This window comes from Cervus canadensis, chromosome 8 (genome assembly GCF_019320065.1).
Source record: "Cervus canadensis isolate Bull #8, Minnesota chromosome 8, ASM1932006v1, whole genome shotgun sequence".
Lineage (NCBI taxonomy): Eukaryota > Metazoa > Chordata > Mammalia > Artiodactyla > Cervidae > Cervus > Cervus canadensis.
In genome coordinates, this window is record NC_057393.1 from 26725815 (window position 1) to 26745091 (window position 19277).

Genomic DNA, 19277 nt, shown 5'->3' on the forward strand with positions numbered 1-19277 from the left:
CAAATCCTGTCTTCAGATATTGCAGTCTCACACACACCCCTCCCCCCAGATAGAACCTTGTACCCTGGGAATCAACCCTTAGCACCAGACAGCAAAGCCCCACCACCTTCAGAACAAGCCCTGAATTTTGGGAAATTCTGTTCTCAAAACCAGTCCAGGCTCTTCTTATATTTTGTTTCCTTGACACTGCCTCAACTTGGGGGCCAGATGAGGGGAACCCAAGCTCCCTAAAACACTTTCCTTCACATTTTGTAGTAGGAGAACCAGAGGACTCTCATGCAATGGAAACCCCCGTTTCCAGGAAGGCTACACTCTGATGCAGAAAGCTTCATCCTGGTTACTCACAGCCTCATCCCACCATTTCCTCCATCCTCGTGGTTCCACACCAGGGTCTGGATGTCTAGCTTGTCTCCTCAGCCCCAGAGGATCTGTCAAGCCTGGCTCAGGAGAGCAGAAAGCCCCTGTGCAACTCTCAGGCACTGGCTAGGTTCTTTGCGCCGCCAAAAGAGAGGTTTTCCTTATTCATTCTTGGTTTGTTCAGATTTCTTTCATTGTGATTCAGTCTTGGTAAGTTGCATGTTTCTAGGAATTAATTCATTTCTTCTAGGTTATCCAACTTGTTGGTATATAATTGTTCACAGTAGATGAAAATATAAGAGAAAAGTGCCCTACAATTCTTTGGGTTTGTGTGGTATCCATTACAATATCTCCTCTTTCATTAATGATTCTATTTATTTGAGTCTTCTTTCTTAGTCTAGCTAAAAACTTGTCCATTTTGCTTATCTGTTTAAAAACAAAACAGTTTTGTTGATCTTTTCTACTGTCATTCTAAGTCTTTATTTCATTTAATTCCTTCCTTCTACTAACTTTGGGCTTAATTTTTCTTTTTCTAATTCCCTGAGGTATAAAATTAGGTTATTTATTTGAAATCATTCTTTTTTTCTTAATGTGAGTATTTATCACTATAAACTTCCCTGTTAGAACTGCTTGTGCTGCATCTCATAACATTCCATTGGTTTGCTATGTTTCCATTTTCACTTGTCTTGAGATTTTTTAAATTTCCCTTTTGACTGTTCAGGAGAATGTTGTTTAACCATATTAGTGAATTTTCTCATTTTCCTCCTATAATTAATTTCTAGTTTCATATCATTATGGTCAGAAAATATACTCAACAAAATTCCAATCTTCTTCAATACAGTAAGACTTGTTTTGTGGCTAAACTGGAGAACTGCTAGAGCAATCTTGAGCAAGAAGAACAGAGGCATCACACTTCCTTTCTTTTTTTCTTCTTAAGACAATTTTTCTAAGACAAATTGCAAATTAAACTACAAAGCTATAATTATCAAAACAATATGCTGTTAACATAAAAAACAAACATATAGATCAATGAAACAGGATAGAGAGCATAGAAATAAACCCACACATACATTGTCCACTAATTTTCAACAAAGGTGCCAAGGATATACAATGGGGAAAGGATAGTTTCTTCAATAAAAGGTGCTAAGAAAACTGGATATCCACATGCAGAAAAATTAAATGGACCCCCATCTCATAACAGGTACAAAAATCAACTCAAAATGAATTAAAGATCTAAATGTAAGACCTAAAATCATGAAAATCCTGGAAGAAAACATAAGAGTTAAGCTCCTTGACACTGATCTTGGCAATGATTTTGGGGGGTTGACACTCAAAGCAGAAGCAACAAAAGAAAAAATAAACAAGTGAGACTACCTCAAATTAAAAAGGTTTTGCATGCAAGGTAAAAAAAATAAACAAAATGAAAAGGCACTCTATGGAATGGGAGAAAATATTTGCAAGCTATATATCTGATAAGGGGCTAATTTCCAAAAATATACAAGAAACTCTTACAACGCAATAGCAAAAATAATAATACTAACTCGATCGAAAAATAGGCAAGGAACCCGAACAGTCATTTTTCCAAAGAAAACATACAAATGGCCAGCAGGTACATGATAATGTGCTCAACATCACTAATCATGAGGGAAATGCAAATCAGAACCACAATGAGGAACAGAATGTAGTAAAAAATCTCCTGCCAATGCAGCAGACGTGGGTTTGATCCCCGATCCAGGAAGATCCACTATGCCATGCAGCAACTAAGCCCGTGGGCCACAACTATTGCGCCTGTGCTCTAGAGCCTGGAAGCCACAACTACTGAAACCCATGCGCCCTAGAACCCATGCTCTGCAACAAGAGAGACCACCACAATGAGAAGCCCACACACCACAACTAGAGAGGAGCCCCAACTCGCCACAATTAGACCACACATCAACAAACACCCAGCAGAGCCAAAAATAAATAAATAATCTTAAAAACACACAATGAGATAACAGCTCACACCTGTTAGGATGTCTATTATTAAAAAGACAAGAGAAAACAAATATTGATGAGGATGTGGAGAAAAGGGAGCCCTTGTACGCTGTTGGTGGTGTAAACTGGGCACAGCCATTTTGGAAAACAGTGAAGAGGTTTCTCAAAAAATTAAACGTAGACGACCATATGACCCAGCAGTCCCACTTCTGAGTATATATCCAAATGAAATGAAATCACTTTCTTGAGGAGATAATTTATACTTCCAAGGTCATTGCCACATTATCCACAATAGCCAAGATATGGTAACAACCAAAGTATCTATTGATGGATGAATGTATAAAGAAAATATAGTGTATACATATGTATACACAGATATGTCTGTTTTCATGTGTATAAATGGAATATTATTCAGCCCTAAAAAGAAAGAAATCTTGCCATTTAGGGCAACATGGATGAACATGGAGAGCCTAATACTAAGTGAAGTAAGCCACAGAAAAGATAAAGAAAAATAAATACCATATAATATACTCATTGGAAAAGACCCTGATGCTGGGAGGGGTTGGGGGCAGGAGGAGAAGGGGACGACAGAGGATGAGATGGCTGGATGGCATCACCGACTCGATGGACATGAGTTTGAGTAAACTTCGGGATTTGGTGATGGACAGGGAGGCCTGGTGTGCTGTGATTCACAGGGTCGCAAAGAGTCGGACACGACTGAGTGACTGAACTGAACTGAATATCACTTATATGAGGATCTAAAAAAGGAGGGGTTGAATTAAAAGAAACAGAGAGTATAATAGTGGTTGCCAAGGGCTGGAAGGTAGAGTAAATGGAAATGTTGGTTAAAAATACAAACTTCAGTTACAAGGTAAGTTCTGAGTACCTAAGGTACCGCATGGTGACTATGGTTCCTAATACTTGTATACTTGAAATTTGCTAAGAGTAGATCTTAACAGTCTTACCAAACAACCAAAGAAAAGTAACTATGTGAGAAGATGGATGTGTTAATTAACTTGATTGCAGGAATGATTTCATAATATATACGTATACCTAATCACCACATTGTATACTCTAAGAGTATCACAGTTTTATTTGCCAATTATACTACAACAAAGCAGGGTTGGTTGGGGGTGGGGGCGCTGCTGTTTCCTGCAAACAACAGGAGTCAGGGGTCAAGGATAGAATCTGTTGCCTCCATCAGGGACAGGCACCCTATTGGGTCCGAGCTCTGTCTTTGTACCTGGAAGCTAAAGGAGAGTCCGGGGTCTCCAGGCAGGAAGAGGTCCTTGCTGATCCTGCTAGGTCAGGACGAGGTTCTTCGCAAACTCCAGTCTAGCCTGAGAGCCAGGGTCAAGAATGGATATTAACCTAATGTTGATTCTGGACCTATGAAGAGGCCCAGAAAGAGGGTGGAACAGGACTCAGAAGTACAGATTTGGGGGACTTCTCTGGTGGTCCAATGGTTAGGAATCTGCCTTCTAATAGTAGAGGATGCAGGTTCGAACTCTAGTCAAGGAACTAAGACCCCATATGCTTTGGGGCAACTAAGCCCATATGCTGCAATCACCAAGCCTATGCACTCTGAAGCCCGCGTGCCACAATAAAAGATTCCACATGTGAACGACATAGCCAAATAAATAAATATTAAAAAAGAAAAAGTACAGACTTTGATAATCCTGTGACAATCTGCACCTCGGTTTCTCCTGTGAATTCTGGTCATGGGACCCCAATGAGAAATCAGAGGAAGAAGTAGGAGGGAATGGTTTGAGGCTGTTCAAATGCAAGGTTCACAGCCCTGTGAAGTCTCCAAGCTCAGGGCAGAGACAAAGAGCTTTTTTTTCTCCTCTCTTCCCCTTTCCCACCTGCTGCCTCATTTCTCAGCCATTTTTCCGCATTCTCTCTTATTCTATGGCCATCCATCCAGACCTTCGTGCCTTCCCTTCCCTTGACAGTTTAATAATTTAATAAGTACTGAGCCCCAGGGTGAGGGTCTGGGGCTTTGATCTCAATCCTGGGAAAACAAGTGCAGCCTTGGCCTGTCTGGGCTGATTTATGGCCATCTTTTATGGTTTGTGTGTGTATGCTGGGGGAGTTGGCCCCCACAGAGGGCGAGGAGCCACCTGAGAAAGCCTGGCCAGGTCGGGACTGAAGGCCCTGGGAGAAGCCAGAAGCACGTCACAGCACAGGTGCCAGGGCCCCACCTCCGCCCACCTGGGAGTCACGTGTGACAGACAGAGGGGACATTAACTATTGATGGTGTCCCAGGGAGTAGGGATGGAGCCAAGAGCTCAGAGCCAGCTCTGCCCCGCTCTCTCCTCTTGGCTCTAAGGTCTCAAGGCCTTGGGTGGGACACAGCTTGCAAGGGAAAACTCAAACATCAGCATGCGCACCCCTGACTTCCCAAGATGCCCCCTCCCCATGTATAGCCAAGCTCTTCCAAGCCGAGCCACCTGGATGCCTCACTAATCACTGCCCCAGAGGTCAGAATCCTCCAACACAATCCATACAGGTGGCACCTCTCCAAATATTCAAGTCGACCTTCTAAAGTATCTCCCAAATCAATCTGCTTGCCTGGCTGCTCACAGCCCTGCCCAGGGAGAAGCCACACCTCTCCTCCCCTGGAGGAGCAGGAGCCTCCAGCCTGGCCCTCCTCTGCCCCTCTCTGGCCCTAGAGCCTTCCCAAGGCATCTACGAGATCTTGTCACTCTTCTGTATAGTGTGTGCTCAGCTTCTCAGTCGTGTCTGACTCTTTGTGACCCCACAGACTGTAGCTCCTCTGTCTATGGAATTTTCCAGGCAAGAATACTGGAGCATCAACATCACTCATTATTAGAGAAATGCAAATCAAAACCACAATGAGGTACCATTACACGCCAGTCAGGATGGCTGCTATCCAAAAGTCTACAAGCAATAAATGCTGGAGAGGGTGTGGAGAAAAGGGAACCCTCTTACACTGTTGGTGGGAATGCAAGCTAGTACAGCCACTATGGAGAACAGTGTGGAGATTTCTTAAAAAACTGGAAATAGAACTGCCATATGACCCAGCAATCCCACTTCTGGGCATACACACTGAGGAAACCAGATCTGAAAGAGACACATGCACCCCAATGTTCATTGCAGCACTGTTTATAATAGCCAGGACATGGAAGCAACCTAGATGCCCATCAGCAGATGAATGGATAAGGAAGCTGTGGTACATATACACCATGGAATATTACTCAGCCGTTAAAAAGAATTCATTTGAACCAGTCCTAATGAGATGGATGAAACTGGAGCCCCTTATACAGAGTGAAGTAAGCCAGAAAGATAAAGAACATTACAGCATACTAACACATATATATGGAATTTAGAAAGATGGTAACGAAAACCCTATATGCAAAACAGAAAAAGAGACACAGAAATACAGAACAGACTTTTGAACTCTGTGGGAGAATGTGAGGGTGGGATATTTCAAAAGAACAGCATGTATACTATCTATGGTGAAACAGATCCCCAGCCCAGGTGGGATGCATGAGACAAGTGCTCGGGCCTGGTGCACTGGGAAGACCCAGAGGAATCGGGTGGAGAGGGAGGTGGGAGGGGGGATCGGGATGGGGAATACGTGTAAATCTATGGCTGATTCATATCAATGTATGACAAAACCCACTGAAATGTTGTGAAGTAATTAGCCTCCAACTAATAAAAAATTAAAAAAAAAAAAAAAAGAATACTGGAGCAGGTTGCCATTTCCTACTCCAGGGGATCTTCCCCACCCAGAGATCGAACCTGAGTCTCCTGCGTCTCCTGCATTGGCAGGGGGATTCTTTACTGCTAGTGCCACCTAGGAAGCCCCTCTTCTGTTTAAAGCCCTTTCAATAGCTGCCCTCAGGATGGTACACATCACAGTTGCCACAAGCATTCGTCCCCCTTAGGTGTCCCTCTGTACTTAACTTCTGCCATCCAGAAGAGGTCATCCAGCAAGGTCAGAGCCTTAAGACCTCATTAGCACCTGGTCCATCCAGGTGTCTGACCTTGGACAAGTCACATCCTCTCTCCGGGGCTGAGAACTCTAGACCTGGGCTGAGAAAGGAGCTAAGACATAACGACCTCTAGGGTCTACTTGGGTTCTAATGTTAGAAGTCAGTGGCCACACCTCTTCCACCAGCCCCATGCACATACCTGACCAGCTTCAGGGAGAATGTATTTGAAGGACATTTGCTGGTAAGATCAGGGTTTAAAAAGGAAAGGAAAGCAAAGTAACCACAGAGAAGAAGGGCTCCAGGCCCCTTCTGCCACTGCTGTCTGAATTGGATGAGCGATTCACAGGCCACGGGCATCTCAAGGGCAGAGACGATATCCAGTGCTCCCCTCCCTATTCTCCACATCCAGCACCAGGCCCAGCACAGAGGGCACCAGCACACGAAATGAATCAGCTGGAGCATCCTCACAGTTGCATTCAACTCTGATGAGGGCAAAGTGTCTCCTCTCCTCGCTCTCAAGGGTACCTGGATGCCCCCACCTAGACACGCACACAGCCCCATTCCCTGGAGAAGGTCGGCCTTTCAGTAGATGCCAGGCAGAGGCCAGGGGTCAGCCAAGGGGAAAGACGAAGATGAAAGCCAGGAGCGTGTGGAAGTGCCACCACCCTCATCGAAGGACAGCACCCTCCCTGGCAATGTTCTCCCTTACCTGCCCCCACCCTAACCTCCGAAGCGGCCAGCATGGCGTGACGGGGCAAGAGAGGCAAAGAAGGCCATCTGGAAAAGCCAGTAGACACACTTCTCTCCCCTCTCCATCATCCCAAGAGGGTTCTCTCTCCTCCTCCTGCCCCGCCCCCACCCAGACAGCCTGTGGGACCAGCAACTTGCTTCCACAGGTAGAGAGGTAAGGGAGCAGCCGTCCAGTGATTTTCTACCAGAAGTTCCATGGCCTGGAGGGCTGGGATGACACCAGCCAGGACTCAGCCCTCCCCAGTGGCTCAGCCGTAAAGAATCCACCTGCAGTGCAGGAGACCCAGGTTCGATCCCTGGGTCGGGACGATTCCCTGGAGGAGGGCATGGCAACCCACTCCAGTGTTTTTGCCTGGAGGATCCCAAGGACAGAGGCTATAGCCCCTAGGGTAGCAAAGAGTGGGACACAACTGAAGTGACTTAGCACACACATACTCAGAGCCAGCTCTGTCCTCAACACGCACTTGTGTCAGACCCCTTCCAGGAGCACCCTTCTCTGCACCCACCCTCCCCAACACCCAGCTCAGTATTCTCAACTGGGATGGTACTATCTCCTCAGGATTGCTTTTTTATTTTTTGCCACCCCTCGCAGCTTGCGGGATTTCAGTTCCCTGACCAGGGATTGAACTCAGGCTCTCGGCAGTGACAGCACAGAGTCCTAACCAACGAACCACCAGGGAGCTCCCCCACTGGAGTGCTTTTTAAAATATTGGGGAGTTGTTTTTTTAATGACACAGGTGACCAGTGACATTTAACGGGCAGGGGTCAGGGATGCTAAATGAATAGTTCCACACCCAACATGGCAGGAGCAGCCCTGCTGCCCCCAGGAACACAACGCCAACCCCCACTCATTTTCAGATCACTTCCCTGGTCATTTCACTACCCAGACCCCCAAGACCAGGTCACGTTCCCCCAAGTTCCCAGTCTTCTCTTTCACAGTCCTTTTCCAAATATTAGTGTTTGTGTAAGAAACTAAGAGAGGGTGAAGGAAAGGGAAGCCTGGCGTGCTGCAGTCCATGGGGTCGCAAAGAGCTGGACACAACCGAGCAACTGAACAACAAAGGCAAGAAACTAAAGAAAGAGTTGACAGAACAGCTAAAGTAGCGCCCCGGCCTCCAGGGGTAGAGCACAACTCTCCGCCTCTACTGTGGGCTGCATACACGACATCCTTTCAAAGAGTGCAAGATGGAGGAGAGAAAAGCGCACCTGCAGCTTCACAGTGGAGAAGCCTGACGAGCTCTACCTCAGCCCGTGATCAAGGTCCACGGCCACAGTGATGAGTCATGTACTGCTCATATGATGCAACTAAAATGGGACCTCACTGCTATGGTCTTTCTCTCCAAAACCTATAACCATAGTCTAATCATGAGAATATCAGACAAATCCCAGTGAAAGGACAGTCCACAAAATATCTAACCAACACTCCTCAAAACTGTCAAGGTCATCCAAAACAAGAAACATATGAGAAACTGTCACAACCAAGAGGAGCCTAAGAAAACACAACTGTATATATAATATGTTGAAGCTAAAAATATAATGTGGCATCTTGGATGGGAGCCTGGTACAGAAAAAGAACACGGGGGGAAACTGAAGAAATCAGAGTAAAGTATAGACATCAGTGAAGAACCATTTTCAATATTGGTTCATTAATGTCACAAATGTCCCATACTAATATAAGATGTTAATAATGAAGGAAACTGGACATGGACTATGTGCAAACTCTACTATTTTGCAATAATTCTGTAAATCTAAAACTGTTTTAAATGAAAAGCTGTGGGGTGTTTTGTTTTGTTTTGTTTTGTTTTTTAGAGTTGTAGGGCTCAAGTCAGAGAGATCTTGGCTAGAATCCCATCTCCACCTCATACCAGCCATGTGAGCTTAGGCAAGTTACTTAACCTTTCTGAGCCTCAGTTTATGCATCTATGTGCTGTGCTTAGTCGCTCAGTTGTGTTAGACTCTTTGCTAGTCCATGGACTGTAGCCTGCCAGGCTCCTCTGTCCTTGAGGATTCTCCAGGCAAGAATACTAGAGTGGGTTGCCATGCCCTCCTCCAGGGGATCTTCCCAACCCAGGGATCGAACCCAGGTCTCCTGCACTGCAGGGGGATTCTTTATTGTCTGAGCCACCAGGGAATCCCATCTACGCATCTATAAATGGGGATAATAATCAGACTTACTTCACATGGCTGTTTTAAACGTTAAAGGGGATAATAGGTGTAAACATCTTAGCAGAGTCTCTGGCACATAACATGTGAGTAATTGCTATCATAGTCTGATTCATTTGTTCATTTGCCGTTCTTGTTCTGAGCTAACTCCCGGACTGGAAGGGGAGCTCCATGGCAGCGAACCCTCCTCTTCTTGTGTTCTACCATATCCTCAAGCCTAGGAGAACAGCTGCCTCATCACTGATGCTTAGTCTGTGTTTCTTAAACAACAGAATGAGCCCTTCCCATCAGAGTATCCTTGGAACCCCAACTCTCACCCTGGGAGAACTTCAGTTCCGGAAGCCCAGCGCAGAGCCCTGCCTACCCCCAGACCCGCAGCTAGAGAGGAGAGAAAGCCAAAGCCTCCCACCTGCCTTCCGGTGACTCTTCCTCTTCTCCGAGCCCGGCTTCTCTCTCCACCCTGCCCCACAGACATCAGCACCTGCTCATTTCCTAAAGCAGCAGGATCCGCGTAATGACCTCTGATAAACATCTTTTAATAAACCCTGTAGCTGGCTCTGTCATCCAGAAGCTATATTCTCCTCACTTCCTGCCCTCACCACCATCTCCTCCCACTTCCTGGGCTGGCCCATTAGTGCCTCTGGTCTCACCAGGGAGACCTTCAGGCCCCCAGGGCTCTGAACTCTGGCTTGCTGGGGAATGGCCAACAGGCTGCCATACGCCAGACCCTCCCCACTGGCCTGGAGTCTCAGGGGCCTGGCCCAGCTCTGCCTGTGCCACCCAGCCTGACCACTGGCCAGTCCACTTCCCTCCAGCCCTGCAGGCAGTTTTCCCAGGCGTTACCAAGGAGACCACTCGCATCCTGCCCAGGGTTGCCAAAGCAACCAGCTCACTGAGGAGCAGCCCCCCGGCTTCCAGCCCCTGGGTGTGCAGGACCAGGAGCAAGAGAGTCACAGACCAACAGGAAATGGGCCCAGGCAGCTGGTGCACCCAGGTGGAAGCAGCCCTAGCATGCCCTGGGCAGTGCCCCGCTCCTGTCCTCCTTCCTCCCGCCTCTTCCTCCTCTGTTATTGCCCTGGTAGTGCCCAGACCACCACCATCTTTGGCTCTGATTTACAGCCAAAGCCTGGACCTCAATGTACACATCTTAGAACTAGACGCTTGTCATCCCAGAGGCTCAGGGAGAAGAAAGTCCCAATATGCAGAAATTCCCCTCAAGGCTAATTTTCTCCCTCATGGACTTTGGTGTTCTAGATAAAAATCCCAATTCTGCCATTTCCTATTCTGGACAGCACTCTTAGAAAACATGAGTCTCAGTTTTCTCGCTTATAAAATAGGAATAATAATACCTACTTTCCACTTACTGAATTAACATACAAGAATGCACCCAGCATAGTGCCAAGCATCAGGGCTCACACTTCTTAAAAATCCTTTTTTTCTTCTGATGAATAAGAGCCCTCCTGGCCATAGCCATTGGTGAGAAATGCTTCCAGATTCACCCATGGGAAGCCTAGATGAGGCCGTCAGCTTGGCTGTCCCACCCAGCCCTTTCCGCTTGGCCTAGGGCAGAAGCCCTTTAGCTCCATTAACCTCCCAGCAGCTCAAGATGCTTCATTTGCTCCTCCCCTCTTCTCTGCTAATGCTGCAGTTTAAAGGAAATCACTACATTCATCTACTCAAAAGCCACCCATAGCTCCTACTGCCGAGAGGATCAACCCAAACTCATTCTGGCCTCCGAGGCCCTGTAAGATCTGGCCTCAGTCTATCTTCAAAGATTGACCCATTCATCTCCCCAGTGTGGGTCTCACATCCCAGATGGGAAGGACTGCTCATTGTCTCTGCCAGCACCTTGTATTTTCCTGCTTCTGTGCCTTTGCCTCCACACCCTCACCAAGATGCCCGTGAATGTCCATTCCAAATCTCCATCCAACTTCCAGCTCCACTCCTCTGGGAAGCCTGATTTCACCAACTCCAAGAATATCAGAATGGGTCTGTTCTGAGGCCCCACAGCCTTGACAGTTCTCAGACTCTGAGGTATATCAGAATGACCTAGGGCTCCTGTTAAATATGCAGGTTTGGGGGCTCTATCACCAAGGTATTCTGAGACAGTTGGTCTGGCCTGGGGGCTGGGAACCTACATTAAGATGTGTTTTCAGCTGATGCTGATGCAGGCGGGAGAAAAACCTCACTTTGAGAAACACTGGCCCAAAGGAACAGAAAGTTCCCTTCAAAGTGTCCAATGACTGGCTGATGGGTCTACAAGGCTACAATCTCTGCAGAGGAGGTGGAAGGGGTGGGGTCGGGGGCTGGAAAGGAGCATCAAGAACCCCATGGTACTCTCTTTCCCTCTTCTGGGGCCCTGTCCAGAGGCCAGAAGACTGCTCTCCAGTTTCTCTAATACAATGGAAGACAGGGCCCACCAAGAGTGAATTCTATGGTGGCAAAATGTATAGTGGTCGCAAGAGTAAACTCTAAAGTCAGAAAGACGTGGGTTTGAATCCCAGCTCCATCAGTTACAAACTGTGCGGTCTGGGATTAGCTATTTAACTTCTCTGAGCTTCTCTTTCCCCATCTATAAAATGGTGACAATGATAGCTCCCCACTCAGGAGCTAGGAAGCACTAGGAGCAAGGAAGTACATGGAATCTACATGGAAGCAGTAGGCACGCAGTAACCACCCAACACAAGGTGGCTCTTACAAATGTTACTGTTATGGTTAACAATACAGGATTCAAAGGTCAGACTAAATAAAAACCCAACAGGATGTGCAGGACAGATGCTCCAGGTTCAACATGGGAGCTGTCTCAACTCAGCTCTCTGAAGTCTTGGCGTAGCAGAGGAGGCCGCCAGCTCCCACCCCTTCACCATGCCAAATCTGTCTGCTGCAAGGCTCGGGGGCAGACAGATGAGCTAACCTAACCTGCAAGTGTCATGACAGCCAAGTGAGGAGCCCAGACAAGGGCTGTGGGAATATCTGTGGGTTGGCCAAAGAATGGAGGCCTTGAATTTCTGATTATGGCAGTCTGGGTCATGACCCTGAATACTATTGATAGGAGAGGGGCAAGATGAAAGGACTACTTTTAGGAGGATCTGGCAGCATCAAAGGAGGAATGAGAGGCAGAGGGCTCAGCTACTGCAATACCTGGGCTGGGGACCCAGAGGGGGGAAGTACCAGCAAGACTGTGAAGGCTGAAAAATGGCTAGGACCTTGTCCTAGGCAAATGCACCCCCCAACCCCACCCCAGAGCAGTGAGGAGGTCGAGAGTCTGACAGACAAGTTCCTATAGCTCACTCTGGTCCACCTCAAAGAGTCAAAGCTCCTTGGGCCAACCTTAGATGCTCCTCCCTCTGCCTGCCGGGAGCCTCGGCCACCACAGAAAAGAGACTCTGAAGACAACAGGTGTCTGGTGGGTGCAACTCCCAGCCAAAGCCGGAGGGGGATGATCCCCCTGCATCCATCACAACCAGTGACTTTGTCAAATGTCCAATTCAAAAGCACCAGCTTTGAAAAGATGGAAGGCTCACTCCGTGGTACAGACCCAAAAAAACCAAAAACAGGTGTTCAAACAAAAACTTAAACACAAATCTTCACAGCACAAAATTCACAATAACCAAAAGGTGGAACAATCTAAATGGCCATCAGCTGGGAAGTGCGTAAACAATATGTGGCAAATCTACACAATGGAATGTTATTCAGCCACAAAAAGGAAAGAAGGTACACGTTACGACATGGATGAACCTTGAAAACATTATGCTAAGTGAAAGGAGCCAGACACAAAAGGACAAATGTACTTTGAGCGCATCTAAGGGAAATGTCCAGTGTGGGCAAATGCATAAAGACAGAAAAGAGACTAGTGGGTGCTGGGGATTCAGAGGAGGGAGTGATGAGGGGTGACTGCTTCACGGGCACAGGCTTCCCTTCTGGGGTGATGAAAATGTTCTGGAACTACATAGAGGGGTGGCTGTACAATAGTGTGAATGTACTAAATGCCACTTAATTTAAAATGTTAAAATGGTGAATTTTATGTTATGGGAATTTTACCACAATTAAAAAAAAAATGACAGGAGGTGGCCTTTCCAATCCCCATCTATGGGTGACCACTGCGGACTGAGTTGGCGGAAAGCCTCCCTGAAGGCTTTCCTAGTTACCTTTCCCCCAGTACCAAGCACCAAGTAGGCAGGCACTCAGAAAGAGATAGGGAAGGATGAAGATCTCTGTTCTCTGTATCTGTCTCCATGAAGCATGAACCCCCTGCTCCAGTCACCCTGGGCCCATCACTGAGAATATCTACACACATTTACTCATCCTGCCCCAAGCCTTTGCTGCACGCCCCTTGCCCTACCCTCCTGTCCATATCTAGGACTCCCACTGCACCCCTTGCCATCTATCCAATTTCTACAGTTCCTTCCATGTCCAACTCAAATTCTTCCCTGATTCCCCATTTCTGACCTCTGCCCATGCATATCTGGGATTTCAACAATCCAAACAAGTATTTGATGCCACCCCTTCCCTCAGCCCCACCTTATCAAGTAGATCTTCACTCTGTGAATGTCCAGAGATGTCACAAGCCCTCACCCCTGACCCAGGCACATAACCAGCTCTTCATAACTGTCTGTTTGCCCTTATCCTGGATCTATACCTTGGACCTCTCCCCTGGACACTCCTAGACCAACACTGTTCAGACCCCAGTGTGAATCACCAGCAGTGGAGTGAGGTCAGGGTATCTTCAGGAAGAAGACCAAAGTCTACCACTGACAGGTGATGGAAGAGCTTCATTTCATATCAGCCTGACAGCCAGACCAACCTTAGATCTCTAATGAGTCCCAGGATCCCTATTATTCCAGGTCCTTTCCAGTTGTTTTAATTAAAATGGTGAGAAATCAATAGATGGCAATTATGGAAGGAGAAAAAACAATCGAGAGATCCCTGCCCCCAGTAAATTTCTGAATGGACACTGATAAGAAGCAGAGTTGAAATTCTGGGTGAGTACAAAGCAGAATTTGGGGTGGACAGTCTTAGAATCACAGCCAGTATCAAGGTCATACCAATAAAATGGGGGTGGAATTCTGGATGACCGTTGATGTATCAGAGAAGACCCCTAGGTAAATGCTTATATAGTTAGAAAGGAACTTGGAGTGAACATTAAAACAGTCACAGAATAAAATTGATGGTTCTCTTAGGATGGGGAAAAGTCAGGCTGAGAAGCCGAATGAGGAGACCCTAGACGAAGGACGGAAGGAACCCACAGTCAGCCTTCATGGCATGTTCTAATCCTTCATCTCAGGCTCAGAAGGCGCAAAACCAAAATTCTCACGGCCCCTCCTGTAGGTGTGTGGTTAGGGACAGGGGAGAATGGATCCTGGAAAACCAAGCCAGAAGGGAAATGGACAGGGGAGGGAGACTGCTGGGGTGGGGAGAATTTCTCCCCCATTTACTCCCACTGAATAAGAACTGATCCCTATAAATCAGGGAGGCAGCACAATGTGATTTTCTCAGGCCAGACAGGTGGGGAGTCAGGCAGAGGAGGAGGCTAGGGTGGGAGCAGGGAGACAGGAGGGTCTCAGATCCTCTCCTGCCCACTCCCTCCCTTGTCAAAGACTCCAGTCCCAGAGACTTCACATCCCTACAACCCCAAACTGTAGGTTAAAAGGGGTGCAATTATGGAAGCCTTCTCTGGGCTTCCCTAGGGTCATGGATAGAACACAGCCTTCTCAGGGTAATTGATGTGTATCCCAGCACCAAGTCAGCTCACTGGCCCCCAGCTAACTCCTGCCATTGAAGGACTCAGCCTGACTTTGCCACCTTCTCTTGACTGACCCACTGAATAAATGGGCAAATCATTCTCCCTTCCCCTCATTTCTCTCCCTTGTAAGAGACAACATTGAACTGGATGACAAACACAGGTTCCACCATCATTGGGAATCTGTTTTCAATGCTCAACAAGTCATCATACATGCAATACTTACAGCTTATTTCTGATGATTAAAAATAATACTTGCCCGCAATACTTACAGCTTATTTCTGATTATTAAAATCAATATTTGCTTATTGTAGAAACTTTAGAAAAGAGCAGAATATTAAAAAGAAAAGAAAAACTCTAATATGATCTCATTACCCAGAGGAAACCATGGTTAACCTTTTGGAAACTTTCTTTCCAAGGTTCCTTGATTTCCTTGCAGGAGGGGCATCCATAACATTTTAACAAAATTGGGCTCTACTATTTATACAGCTTTGCCACTGCTTCTTACAACTGTCATTATGCTGCTGTGAGCATTTTCCCAAGTGATCAAATGCTCTTCAAAAATACTATTTTAAAGGTTGCATAGTACTCCACCACGGGGTCGCAAAGAGTCAGACACGACTGAGCGACTGAACTGAACTGAACTGAATACTCCACCAAGAGGATTCACCATAATTACAGGGCATTTAGATTGTTTTCTAGTGCAAACAAACTGTCATAGCATCCTAGGCTCATGTACAAGTATTTGCCTTCATCTCCATTTCTTCAGGATCGATTCTGCAGGCAGAATCACAAGGCCAATGAAAATGATATTTTAAAAGGGTTTGACATGTGCCTCCATATTAATTTTCAGAAAGACACAACAAACCCATTGATGTGCCCAAGGTGAGTGAGAGGTGGTTTTCAAAGTGTCGGAGTTAGAATGCAGGATGGTGGTCCTGTCTCTTCTCTCCCCCAGTTCTGAAGGTTGACTGTCCAGCAAAAGAGAGGATAGCATTCCATGACAGAAGATACAGGTCTACAGTCTAGCTCTGCCCCTCTGGCTTTGGGATCCTGAAACAAGCATTGGTTCTCCTCAACTGTGAAATGGGTATGACAAGCTCTGAGCATTATGCAGAGCAGTTTCCTTGCTCATTTGAAAAGGTATTTGTCAAAGTTCTTTGTAAACTTGCCCAAGAGCTTCCCTTTCTGAGTCTTAGTCATCCGAATGCCCAGTCAGTGCTGGCTGGTTTTCAGGATGATAGAAAAGGAGCTTTCTGAAGGGAATCAGTGGGCTCTGAGGGCCTGGGAAGGCCCAGGTGAGTCTTCAAAAGGTCAGAGACAGCACTGAAGAGGTAAAGCTAAGAACAGGGCCTGGCACCTCCCTGAGGTTGCTGAATAGGTCAGTGGATTTAACAGGGCAAAGGCCTTGAGATCTGTCTCAAGGCTCTCAGCTCATCCTTTCTAGAGTTCTGACTGGAAATCTAGCCTTTGGGGAACCAGAAACCAAGCTGATTCAGTGGATACAAAAAGTCAGTAGCTTCAGAGGACTCCAGAGGCCACCAGCTCTGGTCCCTTCTTCCAGGCTGTTATTATTCAGCCCTGTATTTTTAAGACCCTCCAATTGGAAAGGCAACTAGTGCTTCCAGCCATCACCTCTCCAGCCATGGGCAGATGAAAAAGGAGACCGTGGTACTTCTCTTGGGAAGCACAGCTGACCGGCCTGAGCATCCTGCCACACTTCCCCATCCACTGGGCAAATGCCCTTCCTCACCCGGCGCGCTCGCCTTGCACAGTGGCCTGAGGGGACTCCAGTGACGTTTCTGGTGTAGCTGGGAGAACTGCGTAGACCCCACGGGACGCCATCCTTCCTGATTTTCGCCATCATCACTCGCAGCCCCCCACCTCCAGCGCACCCCCAATGGCCAGAGGTGCATCTCCCGCCTCCAAAGACGCACAACAGGTGGCACCTGTCCGGCCTCCCCAACCACACCTCTCCACCTCTCCCTGCCCCTCCACCTGCACCCCAGTCCGCCAGCTGAGCCCGGCCCGGCGGAGCCTTACCTTTGAGGTTTTGGGGGTGGGCCCGCGGCGCCCGGCTCGGGTTTCCTCGGGGCAGAGAGGGGATACTGGAGAAGTTGTTACCCATGGCATCCGGCCCCAGTGGGGTTCGGCACTCGCAGGGGGCAGGCGAGGCTGGGCAGGAGCGGAGGTACGGTGTGCAAGTGTGTGCGCGCGCCGGCGCGCGCGCCGCCGGGGGAGGGCCCTGGTGGGGCTGCGGCGGGGGGCGGGCGGGCCGCTCCTCTCCTCCCTGTGTCTGGGCTCCGCGGTCCTTGGCGGGTCCTGCCCGCCGCGGGGGTTCCTCGCGCGAGCCGGCTACCTGCCTGCCATTTTTAGCGGCGGGCGCGCCCCTGGGCCGGGGCCGGCGGCGCCCGGGGCTCCCGTCTTCCTCCCGCTGGCGCTCGGGTTCCGGCTGGTGGCTCCGGCACGCTTCCCCGGGGCCATAGAGTCAGGGCTCTCTTCGCGGGCGCTCAGCGGCTCGGCCTGCCCGGAGGCTCGGCGGCTCGGCGGCCGGCTGGGTCCCCGCCCGCGGGGACGACCGAGGCGGCGACGTGCGTGGTGCCCTCCCGCCGGCGGCTCGACATGGAGCGGGGCTCCGAGGAGCGCGAGGTGTGCTGGGCGCTCTCGCGGTGGTGGGTCTCCCCCCGCCCCCGACGCCGCGCTCCCGCCCCCGCCGGGTCCCCGCGCGACCGCCGCCCCCGCCCCCAGCCGTCGCCAGGATTCCCTCGCTCCGGTTGTTATGGTGACAGCTGCGCCGGTGAATGAGCGTCTTAGTGACACGCGCGCGCCCGCTCAGCCAGATGTGGCGCTGGGCGTGCGACGTTCCCGGCCGCCACTAGCCCTTCCTGGCCTGGCGGGGGAGCAGATAGGGGTCAAATATCAGACAGAGATTGGGTTGGGTTTATTCCCCTCATCAACAGTGGCGCTCGGTCTTGAAAACAAGAGAAACCATACAGTAAGAACGGCGAGTTCCCTGGATACCAGGCCCAGGACGAAGTAACTCTCATTTCCGATTTCTCTAGTAGCAGGTACAGTGCCTGGCATACAATAAAAGCTCCAGGAAAAAAAAAAAAAAAAATATATATATATATATATATATATATGTGGATGGATGACTGAATAAATGAAGTGAGATCAAGAATCCCACTCTTTCCCATCTTGCAAGATGGCGGTTGAAAATGCTGAGAAGCCAGATACTAAGGAGAAAAAACCTGAAACCAAGAAGGCTGATGCTGGCGACAAGGCTAAAAAGGTGAAGAAGGTTAAGAAGGGGAAGCTCCACTGCAGCTGAAACCCTGTCCTGGTCAGAGGAATTGGCAGATATTCTGATCAGCTATGTACTCCAGGAAGGCCTTGTACAAGAGACAGTATTCAGCAGCTAAATCAAAGGTCGAAAAAAATAGAAGGTTCGGGTTCTTGCTACTGTCACAAAACCAGTTGGTGGTGACAAGAATGGTGATACCTGAGTGGTCAAACTTCACAAAACGCCTAGGTATTACCCTACTGAAGACGTGCCTCAGAAGCTGTTGAGTCAGGGCAGAAAACCCTTCGGTAAGCATGTGGGAAAGCTGCGTGCCAGCGGCGTCACTCCCGGGACAATTCTGATCATGCTCACAGGGCACCACAGAGGAAAGAGAGTCATTTTCCTGAAGCATCTGGGCAGTGGCTTGTTACCTGTGACTGGGCCTCTGTCCCTCAATTGAGTTCCTCTGCGTAGAACACACCAGAAATTTGTCATTGCCACCTCCACCAAAATCGACATCAGTGGTGTGAAAATCCCAGAACATCTCACTGACGCTTACTTCAAGACGAAACTGCATAAACCCAGACACCAGGAGGGTGAGATCTTCGACACAGAGAGAAATAGGAGATCACAGAGCAGCGCAAGGTTGATCAGAGAGCTGTGGACTCACAAATTCTGCAAAGAATCAAAGCTGTCCCTCAGCTCCAGGGCTACCTGCGCTCTGTGTTTGCTCTCACAAATGGAATTTATCCCCACAAAGTAGTGTTCTGAACTTCTTACAAAGATCCTAATTAAATAACTTGTCCATTTAAAAAAAAAAAAAAGAAAGAATCCCACCCAGCACCTGACCCTTTTGTTTTCAGTCAGCTCCAAGGGGCACTGAGACAAAGGCTCAGAACAAGAACCCCAGGCTGTTCAGCTCTGGACACAAAAAGGCTTGGGAGCCTTTAGATGAACACAGACTGGGCCTAGAAGACTGGATGGAGGGCCAAGCCTCAGGGACAAATCTCAGGAACAAACTCAGAGAACCACCAACTCTGAGCTAAGT

General features: G+C 48.3%; 1 protein-coding gene and 1 pseudogene across 2 annotated transcripts in view; one reads left to right on the plus strand and one right to left on the minus strand.

The window, feature by feature from the left end:
- The window catches only part of NEURL1 (neuralized E3 ubiquitin protein ligase 1), a 74274-nt gene extending 57158 nt beyond the window's left edge, over positions 1-17116 (minus strand). The window contains exon 1 of one of the 2 annotated variants that reach the window (XM_043475522.1): positions 16990-17116. In XM_043475522.1, the coding sequence (XP_043331457.1) occupies positions 16990-17074 (85 nt within the window). In that variant the 5' untranslated portion in view covers positions 17075-17116. Of the gene's footprint in view, positions 1-9615; positions 9748-16989 lie in introns of those variants that run through there. The other variant, XM_043475524.1, reaches the window with a different exon arrangement.
- A 1035-nt stretch (positions 17117-18151) lies between these two features.
- On the plus strand, positions 18152-19001 carry LOC122445946 (annotated as a pseudogene).
- The last annotated feature ends 276 nt before the right edge of the window (positions 19002-19277 follow it).